The following is an 11,204-nucleotide window of genomic DNA, read 5'->3' on the forward strand; positions in this document are numbered from 1 at the left end:
CGGTGTTACGTATTATAAAGTCACATAAAGCCGTTTTCACATTGCGTCATAGACGTCAACAAAAAATATTTACCAGGTCTGCCTAACATGACATGCGTTAAGGGGTGGGGACGCATCACGTAGCATTTTATATGCGCTGTTGCTCTTGAATCGCAATTTTATTCTTCAGTTATTTGCTTTTTGTGACCATAGCTTTGAATTTATCGTCTCGCTAGTGTTTACTGAGTCATTATACCAAATTATTCATTTACAATGCAGAGCATCCAGCCATAGAATCTGTCGATTGGTTGCTTCGCTTGCCAATTTTGTAATACGCCCTCACTCTGTTTCTCACCATTCACAGAGCTCAATCCATTTCTATACACGATGGTTACGAGTATAGACACGTGATTATCAACAGAGATTGCGATGAGTCGTAGTACGCCTGTCAGCAATTGGTGTGGCCGGGTGATTTACGAGCACACGTTGAAATAGATGCCATTTTCACAGCAAAACATGGTTCAAACACTGTCACTTATAATATCACACCTATTACGATACCAACCCTTACAAAGAACTTAGTTGATCAAACCTCTGTTACACTTCCTACCCGTAGATGGGAAGATTCAATTATCAGGCATTTTCTTGCTGATGAAATGAAAAGGGCAACAGTAACAGTATTGAAATCACGTAAGGCCATGATTGCAGATAAGGCACGCTTGAGGGAGCTCATTACAGCCCTGCTGTAGGAGAAGCAGATTTGAAGGTGATGGTATCCACTTCAACGGTTTAATATAACACGAATAATGATACCTTACATTCGCTACAATGCCCAATGGTGAAACCGTTTCGAAGAGATGGGAGTAATGTCCCACCGATGACCGTAGCATCAGGTTTAATAAACAAGATTTACCCCAGGGCTTTATGCAGCAATGCTCAAATAATGGGTGATCGATTAATGCGGATTGGATCAACGAAATTTAAGGATTATATAACATTATCGCTCATACGGTTTTTGCTTCTTGCAAAAGACCGACCCCCGGATAATGAGAGACAAAACATCTCCAGACAGGAAATTAGCGTCGACTTGTTCATTGACGCAGATGGAGGCAATGTTGCATCATGCAGCGCAGTGTGATTCTCAAATTTGGGGTAGCGATAGAGTTTTTCAACCACTATCAACTGTTAACGTCCGTAATGGCATTTTTCACCCGGCTGCGGGATGACCGTCAGAGCGTTTCGCCGTATTAATGGCTCATGAGAAAGATGACTGAACGAGTTCATGCGATCACAATCGTAACATTCAATGTATTAATATTGCTAGGGACATAAATAACGCATACGAGTAATTACAGCCTTGAGTCACACATAACGAGCACTGAAATGGAGCATACGGCTGAGGAATATACCAAAGCATACTATGTTATCAAATATACACGAGGTGACAAACTTTGACACACACCACGCACTAAAAGTGTGTGGTTCCGTGATTATTCAACACCATGCATAAACGTAGGCTCCTAAGCACTTTATATTCTGAAAAAATACATATTAAATACATTACTGTACAGTTTTACAGAATGATCTAAAATATCGCATCTTAATTGCCATTGTCACCTGCTACGTGCGTTGTCTATTGATCAGCAGATTTATTCGCAAGTGCAGTGCGACGAAAGATGGTAGGTCAGTGTACTTGTTGCACAGACGGGACCTGCAATAGAGGAATTTGTACTCACTGCCCGCGCTGTTGCACAACATGTACTAGCTGTGAGAGATGTAAGTCACAACATAACGTGAGATCATGCCAGACGTGTATTAATTGGGGGCGCGTTGGTTTAACCGTCGCAATCCTAGTAATCATCAGTCTCATCTGCCTCGGCTTTTAAAGGTAGATGCACGCCGTCAAGAATGTGTGTTCTTACTTCGTTGATCGCGCCCCGTTTTTCATTTCTAACTCAAAACATCTGGACTAGAGCACAAAATAGCCGCACCATAGACGTAGCGTTGCTGTAACCTGAAAAAAATCTAATATAAACGCACGTGTTTTGTGAAATGGTGGCGACTTCAGATGTATACAGAGCCTAAAATGACGTTATACAACTCAACAAGCGGCTTGTTTGACCGACGAGATAATAGGCTCCTGCAGGGCGTGATAAAACGGCTACAAGCACCATATAGATTTATCATTTCACTCGTTCACGCATTATAGAATTCTACATTATCTACGTTGTATTTAACTGCGGTAGCTGTTGATGTAGGAGATTATCAACTCCTAAAACACCGTAAATGCTACACACTAACGATTAAACTGAAGACTACACTTAAAGTTCCATAGACGTTTAACCTTTTGCTTCACTTCCCCATGTGGATGCGGCGCACTTTGAAGCGCGATAGACGTCCTTTGATCACGTGCGCCAACCTGACAGAACTGGAGGAGCATGACTCTATACCGGGGGAGATGAGCTGCACTACCTTGGAGGTCGACACTGCGTAGTAACCCAAAATATGAATTGCCGTTTCCAAAGCCATGCTGAATCTGACAAATGTTTTGGAAATCGGATCGGCCGCAAATTTCGCGTGGAAGAGGCAAAACAGGTCCCACACGTTTACCTCACGTGTGGAAAGGGTACGAGACGACCGGATCAGATGCTTGAGATCCTCCGCAAATCCAGTGCACTCGTTTTGCTCCAATATGTCGCGCAGAATGTGCCATTCAGTTTTAAACGGGGTGAATTTGGCCACCACCATTTGGTAAGCAAGCTTGCTGCATGACTGGATAGTTGGGAGCATCAGCATTCCAAGAGCGTGCTCCACGAAGGTTGCCACCGTCGTGCTGGTAGAGTCTGCGCGCACTGTATCCAAGTATTCTTCCACAAGGTCGTATTTTGGAGGCGTTCCCAAGAATCGCGAAATCGACTCGGCTGCAGGGTAGAAAGTCAAAAAGTGTATACCCAAGTCTTTCATCGTTGCGATTAGATCAGCTAGACTCTGGTCCTGCTTTGCCCTAATTACTCTTGAGATGCGCTTGATGAGGTCATTAATCCGTATGGCGGCGTGCTCGCTGCACAGTATCTTGACCAACATACCAAGACGGCTCCTCGCCCGGTCGCAATCGGGCAGCAGGCCCATTAGCGTGTTTAGTAAATAAATACCAAGCTGCAGTGACAACCGGCGCTCAATGAGCTTCATGGATTCGTAGGGCATCACCTGCAGACAGAAGGCTTCCATCGACGCCTGTTTATCCAGGATCACCTGGAGGTACGCCACGTGAGATTCGGAGAGATTGCAGCCACAGAACAGCAACCCCAATTTGATGAACAAATCCCGTGCCATCTTTTCATTTCTGTACACCTCAAAATATGGCTCATTGTTAGACACGTGTACCGCAGAGCGCATGTCGACAATATCGGGCATACAGACGAAGCTGAATTGCGAGTTCCTGAAAAATGAGTCATACATGCTGTAGATACGCTTGATCAGCGCGCTGACGGACATTTCTTCGTTGTAGAGCATATTCCAAGACTGCTGCAACATGTGCATATGGGGAATGAAACACTGGATTTCCGAATCGAACAGCAAGACGTTCAGCAGATCATCCGACAGTTTATTCACCGATACCACGTCGCAGTTGACGATGGAGAGTCCGGAGTACACCCTCGGCGAGATGTGGTGCTCCAAGTTCGTCTCCCAGCAGTTGGAGCACAAGATGCAGCTGATCGCCACGCCCTCGCAACTCTTGAACTTCTCGAAAATGAACAACAATTCGTTCAAGTTGTTCGTAATTTTCTCTATGATAAGGACCAGATTCCGCGATCGGAAGTACGTCTTGAAAAGGTCGACGATCTGCTCCATGATCGATTTGCGCACGCTAATATCCAGTGGCTGCGCCTCGACCGAATTTTTTCTGTTATTGGGCATGAGACCCTTCAATGACGTGTATATACTCTCGAGCGACGCTTGTACGTTTCCCATTATGTTAACCTTGACGAACACATGCTTCTTGTCCCCAGATGATGACAAGGAGGTGAACAACTTGTCCAGCACAATCCTCTGGTCGCTGCTGACTACTCCCAAGTCGACAAGTATTATAGGCAGCATCGTGTCAGACACTGCGTTCCGCTCGAGAAGCTCTAGAATAACGCCCATCCCCTCCTGAACCGATATGCGGATGATATCGTTGATGCGCTGCATGAACTTTGACCACGCCACGTCGAAAGCACGTGAACGGAGCACGCATGTTTGATACATGGTCTTCTCGAACGCCACTAGACCTTCTACGTCACCCAGTTGCGACAGTGCGGTGAACATGTTCAGCTCGTTGCGAGCGGGGGTAACCATGCTACCGAAGCCCATTACAGCCGCCGGAGCCGGGGTATAGGACTGCTGGAACTCTGAATCAATACTGTCGACCGTATATGCACCGGCATCATACATGACCTTTTCGAGCAATGTGGCGGCTGAATCGCCGGGCGCCGCCGACCTCGAGGGTGTTATCGGTGCAGGTTGAAGCGGCGTGTCATCGGATGCAACACTTGTGGCGGACGACAATTGGCTGGTCACATGGTAACCAGTGTGGAAACGTGGTGCATGGGGGGACGAGTTTGTGCGGCCAGTTGAAGCGGCTTTCCTAGGTGTTGTGGTCTGCCTGGTTGGGGTGACAGTCTCACGTCGTTGCGATTTGGAGGGGCTCGTTCCTGTTGCGTCTGCGCCGCTTTCACCATCTGGTCTGCCAACTGGCGGAGCAGTGGCCCTTTCAGGTGTCCTGCCACTCTTACTGGAGTGCTGGGTGTCAGTCCCGCTTCGGTGATTTCTTACTGGAGTCGAGACATGCGGTTTCCTTTCAGCCGGATCACCAGTGGATGCCTCACTTGAAGATTCAACTAGAAAGTCGCTTTCGTCTATATCCACAGCGTCTGATGTCGTCAAGGAGACTTCATCGCAGAATTGGACATCATCTCGCCGACCGCATGACAGGTTGCGAATGGCGCCAAATGTAGCATTATCGGCGGCAACATGGTCCTCAAAGCACATATATACTACATTTTCGTCGGCTTCCTCGACCGTCAGCGGCAGTGACGGTGGAATCATGTTGCAGGCGTGAGATGTGCACGGCTGCGAGCCGTCACCTAGAAGAGCGGAAGATCACACGCAACTCCTGCCCCTCGTCCTCAGAAATAGATTAGACCGATTTCGCGCTGCCTGCATGGCGTCATAGCCGGTAAATGTCGCGATGTGTGCGGCTGCCCAAAACTATGTGGCGCCTCAGCGGCCGAAAGCAGCCACGCATAGAATCTCGCGCGAAACCGTTGTAGCGGCGCGTTGGAAGACGGCTGTGCAGACCTAACTACGTGCCCTCGCCCTGCAGAGGGCACCGCGGACCACGGAAGACAGGGTGGCAGCCGCGATGTCGCGAGAAGCCACCTCCGTGGAGCGCTGCCCCGAAAAGGGAGCGGACCCCGAGTCCGGCGGCGCCGCGTCTAAGAGCTCCAGGAACAACAGCTACGTCTTATGTGGTATGCTCTCCGGTGTTATCACGAAGACAATTTGCGCTCCCTTCGACCGCATTCGTCTGCTGTACCAGGTGCAGCCGATGTTTGCGCAGGTGAATGCCACCGGCGAGCAGTATTCTGGCGCTTTCAAATACCAAGGCGTGATACGTACGGCACAGAAGATCATTGTGGAGGAAGGCATATGCGGCCTATGGCGCGGCAACATGATGAACATGATGCGCGGAGGCCTGTGCTACGCAACCAAGTTCGGGATCAACGACGGCGCCAAGGAGCAGCTGAGGACCTTGGGTGTGCTGCAACGCTGGTTTGACCTGCGTGTGGAGCGGTCGGACAACCCTGTACGCACGAAGGCGCAGAACACGGTCATGCTATCGCTACTCTCTGGTGCATCGGCAGGCATGCTGCAGAAGTCCTTATCGTATCCTCTCGACGTCATGAGCGTGCGCATGGCGCTGGGTGTGAACACCAAGGTGCTGAGTACCAATTGCACGTACAACAGCATCCCCGACTGCTTCTTTAAGATTCTACGCTCTGAAGGCATACGCGGATTTTTTAAGGGATTCTTCCCCACGCTGTGCACAGGCGTGCCATACGTGGCGTTACAGATGTCATTTTTCGATTTTTACAAGAAGAAGCTCACCGCTGCATGCGGCTTTGAGAAGGATCAGCTTAACCTGAAACAGGTGGCGTTCATTTCATCGGTTGCGGGTTCGGCAGCTGGATTTTCTGCGTTGTCTATAGTGTTTCCAGGTGAGTATGTATACTGTGTGATTGCCACGTGCGGGGTGTTATTGTGCCACTCGTAGTCTGTCTAAAAATGACGGTATCGTGCTTACATGGGCCTGGTGTGTGTTATGCATCCTTAGCCGTTCTAGTTGAGATTTTGGGCATAATACCGTCGAATATACTGGATCGATTAATCCGATGACGGATGGCAGCATGCCTGGAGAATGGCTTAGACCGGCCGTGCGCCGTTAGCGCTGCGCGCAGTGGTACAATCGTACATATTCATGTAGCATTGACCTATAACAACTTTCAGGCGACACCGTGCGCAAGCGCATGATGAATAACGCCATCTCGGATGAGAAAAGGCTCTACCTAAACGCACGACATTGCGTCAAGTACATCTTCCGCAACGAAGGTTGGTGATAACGGTTGCCATTCCATGGGCTGCAGGAATAATGGCCTTCTATTACGGCCTTTTCCCGTCGCTGCTAAAGTCGTTGCCGTCTGGCGCGCTGCAGTTCGTGATGTACGAAGTTCTCAAGCACTTAATGAGTAAGCCTTAGCGGCTGGAGCTATCATCATGCTCTGCGCGAATTAGCACAGTGCACCCTCACACACTGGCTTCAATCACTAACAACACTTTGACTTGACGACAGTCATTCACCATCCGTGTCCATCGCCAGCGTCCACCTTGTCGGCGCCGCCCTTAAGCGACAGACCTCGGACCGCGAGCCTATGTAGTGGCGGCTGCCAAACAGCGGTAAATTCAGGGCATATTTGCGCTTGCTTATTCTGTAGACAGGCACACATCGCTGCGCGGAACTGTTGCAACGGGAAAGATGCCGCTTGACCAGAATGAGGATGCCCCTGCGGCCAATGTGCCGCAAAACGACGCCGACAGCGCCGAACAGACCATAGGCGAGATGTTCATGGAAGCCGTGACGGTATGTGGATGTGGCAACTAACTGTGCAAATTCCGCAGGCCGTCGGGTCTACCATGCGCACGATGTTTGTGGAGGCCAATCGCTACATGAGAAACTGCGTGTACCCGGTCAAACAGCGATGCGTACAGCTGTACGACGACATGACGAACAATTTCTCAGCGAAGGGAACTCGCAACTCCACCAGCGTGCCACGTGTATCGCGGTTCGGTAACGACTGCGGCGCATCCGACTGATCACCCATGGCGATGGTCACTGTTGCGTATTCCACGAAACGCATTTCGTAATATATATCGGTTTGTATCACATAGAGTCGTACAAGGCGGTCGAACCAGCCAATTAGTGCTTCTGCCTAGCTTATATCGCAAACCCACTGAACTGCGATGTGATAAGTTGCATGTTCGGGCTTCGACGTATTAAGAATAGTAACCCGTGACGTCTTTCGCCGATGGTCGTATGAACACGGTTGATGGATTCAGAATGCTCGTCAATCGATTGAATTGATTGATGGAGGGAATGTCAAAGAAGTTTAGACATAATTCACTATATATGGTCGTGGCGTACGTTCACTTCTTAAGTGGGAATCTAACGACAACAGAAGGAGGTTTCAGCACGTCTATACGTTAGCTATGCCTTTGACTGCATTACACGGTGCACCTGTAGACTTTACGGTGGTGTACCGAGAGTCACAAGAGCAGATTCTACCAATGTCATAAAACTTCATTTTTTCGCCGCAAACCGAACGCGTAACGCATATATAACTTGTTACGAACATCGTAAGGCAACAACAATCTGCCTTTGTCTAGTGAACTAAATGGTGGTTGAGCATGCAAAACGCATCAGATCGGACAGGTTAATGATTCGGTGCGCCACTCTGCGCGAAATGAAAAAACATACAAACGGCCAGCTTACGATGCGAAGTATACAGTTCAGGCGGTATATCACATAAGACTGATGATATTTGATAGGAATTTCGATGCACAGGTGGGGTATATCATGATGGCAATACAAAAACATGCCGCACATCAGGACGACGAAAACAATTATTTATCAGATGCATAATAATCCCTCGACAGTTGGATAACGTACAAATCGTATGAGACGCACCAGTGTCGAAATGCAAGCAACATCGTTGACTCGACACCCCGCAACGCAATGTGCACTGAGTGACTCTGCGTCCAACATACGACACGTGCAACACAGTCAACAAACTTCAAAACCATGGTTAACAGCTACGGAGGCAGTTTCATAGGCTTTCAAGCCATACGCGAGGGGGCAAGCGGGGGCAACGACAAACTTAAGAAGGTACTCGTTGCCCCTAAGGTTCCGGAGGGCCCTCCTGAGGTGTTGGTCATCGATCTTCGAAGCGCTACGTTGGTGGCAATAAATAAAATTTTACGTTGGACAGAAACATCAACCTGCCGGAAACCAAACCGCCCGTTAGTACCGACTTCGTGATAACGGCGTTTTTCGACGACGAAACCGTAGAAGAAGTGAGCTACCAAGTGATGTGACTAAGCGAGTTGCAGGCGTTCAAACACATGAGGCAGTCCTGTAAGCCGACCAAGGGTGTGTATTGCTACGACTCCTACACATGCCAATTCGATCAGCAGGTAGGACGCCTACACATCGGCTTACAACGTGCAGATTGTGTTGCCTTGCGCCGGAAAGAAGCACGTTGTGCTATATGTATCGTATGTCACCATAATAACGGCGCCGGATGGATCACGTGACTTGGACTTAAAAGGGTACGGGTTAACCAAACCGATCCCTCTCGACTCGTGCGGCACCGTGCCGATTCACAAGGAGCAGTTGTTGGCGTCAAACGGCACTGACACAGTGAGCATGGCGCTGACCTACTCCGTGAAAATGGCGAAATCGAGTGACAGCGACCAAATTCCTCCAGACACTCTAGGCGGGTTAGTTTTAAGGCCCAAAATAAAATTTTTATAGGCTACTTGACCTGTATAAAACAACCTAAATCGTAATTTGTGTCACCGGTCGGGATCTACGCGTTGCCCACACTGCGCATTGCTGTGCAGGAAAGCGGAAACCACGGCACGGTGCTTCCACCGCGGTATACACACAGATGCGTATAGCGTCCTTCAAGTGGTAGCCTACCCTTGTAGGGCTTGCGGCGTCTATATTATGGGTCCACGATGTTGCCGCTTCTGTGCTTGATACACCTGCTCGCCAGCGTCGTGCAAGTACGGGCTGACCTGCCGATTCACGCTTTGGTCACCGATATCTCCGGGAAATGGTGCGTTTAAAGTGGCGAGGTGTGCAAAATGTGTAGGCGAATCTTCCAATCGCGGGCTGTCGGCGGGCTGGATGTGGCATGCGGTTCAGACGTGCCAAATTCTCCGGAAGGCAACCTGCTCCTGGGGAACTATTTGGCATATCTGAAGACCCATTTCTGTGAGTCATCCATCGATAAAGCTAAGCGTTCTCAGGTCTCGACAGGACTACGGATGTCCACCTCTCCCTGGATGTGACAGCCTACAGCGACAACACCAATGCGCCGAATAGGAGCATGTGGCGAGCGCTGGCAGTCAAGGACAAACGTGGAAACGTAGTGGGTAGATGGACTGCAGTCAGCGATCAAGGTACGTGGTTTCTTCACCTAATACCGCCCATCATTATGGTGGCGTGACCGCATCCGGCCACTGAGCGCATGCTCTTTCCGCCGCAATCAAACCACGTTTGGCACGTAAACTCATATGCAATACAGGCTTCGAAATCATATTCCACAACAACGCGCGTTACTTTTTCTACCTGCATTACACGAAGAGGGACGGAGATCAGTACGAGACGGATGTGACGAAGACGCAGATCGGATGGGTGTACGAACCCCAGGGATCGTCCGACGCGCACGCGACACGCAGATGCGCTTACGCTGCCAGGGTTGACGGGACCAAGCCGCGGGTGTCCACCATCGTCCAGCTAAAAAGCAACGATGTGAAGAACAAGTATAGGCAGATCAGCCGATTTATCAGCCACGACACGGGTGGTGTTTTGAGTGCCGCGTCGAACAAAATTTCTCCCAAGAAGGGGCCTTATCCGTGCGACTGCTCTAGCCGAAACCAGCTGGATTTCGACGATGACGTCCCCGAATCCTTCGTGTGGCACACCCAGGCGACCATCCCTGTGGTCAACCAGCAACAATGCGGCAGCTGCTACGCCATTGCGACGAAATACGTGCTGCACGCACGGTTCCTCATAGCTCTGGAGAGATGCGGCGAGCGCACCCCCGAGCAGGAGAAGGCCTTGGAGGAGTTATCTCACAACTACTTCTACCCCGAGGACACTTCGGACTGCAGCATGTTTAACCAGGGATGCAAGGGCGGGTACCCGTACTTGATGGGCAAGCAGATGCACGAATTAGGAATTTCGGTGGTCAAGGGCAACGCCCAACAGTGCGCCATTCTGAGCGCAGAGCGGCGCTACTTCGCCAAGGACTACGGATACGTTAGTGGTTGCTCGCAGTGCACCGCTTGCCAAGGCGAAGAACTCATTATGCGAGAAATTTACGCAAATGGGCCCGTAGTAACCGCCGTGGACGCGGCCATCCTAAACACAGAATACGATGGAAGCGTCATATCCCCCGTTGATTCCGAACACAACTCGGGCGTTTGCGACGTCGAGCAGCATCCCATACTCACTGGTTGGGAGTACACGTCGCACGCCGTCGCCATTGTCGGCTGGGGTCAGCAGCTTGAGCAGGGAAAGATGGTCAAGTACTGGCTCTGCCGCAACAGCTGGGGCCCGGAATGGGGAGAGGACGGCTACTTCAAGATCGAGCGCGGAAAGAATGTTTTCGGCGTAGAAAGTGAGGCAGTTTTCGTCGACCCCGACCTCTCCCGATTCAAGCAGGCTCCTGCAGACGCCCGACTCCACGACATTCACTACCATTACTGACACCGTAATAATATTCCTGCGATATGCAATACGAAAAGTTGATCGAGGCCAACTCCGCCTACGCGGATGCCCTGCAGAACCTGTTCGCTTTGGAACACCGGCGGTTGGCGGATAAGAACCAGGGCCGCGC

At 50.1% G+C, this 11,204-nt stretch overlaps 6 protein-coding genes across 6 annotated transcripts; 5 read left to right on the forward strand and 1 right to left on the reverse strand.

Annotated features, from left to right (window-relative positions):
• Positions 1–922: 922 nt before the first annotated feature.
• Positions 923–1,117, forward strand: BBBOND_0211970 (hypothetical protein; the record flags this gene model as incomplete). The annotated part of the gene is made up of 1 exon (XM_012912787.1): positions 923–1,117. One exon carries the CDS (start codon positions 923–925, stop codon positions 1,115–1,117), a length of 195 nt encoding a protein of 64 aa, XP_012768241.1.
• Positions 1,118–2,331: 1,214 nt separating this feature from the next.
• On the reverse strand, positions 2,332–5,067 carry BBBOND_0211980 (hypothetical protein, conserved; the record flags this gene model as incomplete). Its single annotated transcript, XM_012912788.1, has 1 exon — positions 2,332–5,067. The coding sequence occupies one exon, from the start codon at positions 5,065–5,067 to the stop codon at positions 2,332–2,334; it is 2,736 nt and encodes a 911-aa protein (XP_012768242.1).
• A 316-nt stretch (positions 5,068–5,383) lies between these two features.
• On the forward strand, positions 5,384–6,778 carry BBBOND_0211990 (mitochondrial carrier protein, putative; the record flags this gene model as incomplete). Its single annotated transcript, XM_012912789.1, has 3 exons — positions 5,384–6,239; positions 6,529–6,630; positions 6,666–6,778. The coding sequence occupies 3 exons, from the start codon at positions 5,384–5,386 to the stop codon at positions 6,776–6,778; spliced, it is 1,071 nt and encodes a 356-aa protein (XP_012768243.1).
• A 276-nt stretch (positions 6,779–7,054) lies between these two features.
• Positions 7,055–7,576, forward strand: BBBOND_0212000 (hypothetical protein, conserved; the record flags this gene model as incomplete). The annotated part of the gene is made up of 3 exons (XM_012912790.1): positions 7,055–7,159; positions 7,198–7,361; positions 7,492–7,576. 3 exons carry the CDS (start codon positions 7,055–7,057, stop codon positions 7,574–7,576), a joined length of 354 nt encoding a protein of 117 aa, XP_012768244.1.
• Positions 7,577–8,377: 801 nt separating this feature from the next.
• Positions 8,378–9,109, forward strand: BBBOND_0212010 (hypothetical protein, conserved; the record flags this gene model as incomplete). Its single annotated transcript, XM_012912791.1, has 4 exons — positions 8,378–8,529; positions 8,565–8,649; positions 8,686–8,769; positions 8,804–9,109. 4 exons carry the CDS (start codon positions 8,378–8,380, stop codon positions 9,107–9,109), a joined length of 627 nt encoding a protein of 208 aa, XP_012768245.1.
• Positions 9,110–9,315: 206 nt separating this feature from the next.
• On the forward strand, positions 9,316–11,074 carry BBBOND_0212020 (cathepsin C precursor, putative; the record flags this gene model as incomplete). The annotated part of the gene is made up of 4 exons (XM_012912792.1): positions 9,316–9,416; positions 9,453–9,574; positions 9,610–9,762; positions 9,888–11,074. 4 exons carry the CDS (start codon positions 9,316–9,318, stop codon positions 11,072–11,074), a joined length of 1,563 nt encoding a protein of 520 aa, XP_012768246.1.
• Between the last annotated feature and the right edge of the window lie 130 nt (positions 11,075–11,204).

The sequence above is a fragment of the Babesia bigemina genome (genome assembly GCF_000981445.1).
Source record: "Babesia bigemina genome assembly Bbig001, chromosome : II".
NCBI lineage: Eukaryota > Apicomplexa > Aconoidasida > Piroplasmida > Babesiidae > Babesia > Babesia bigemina.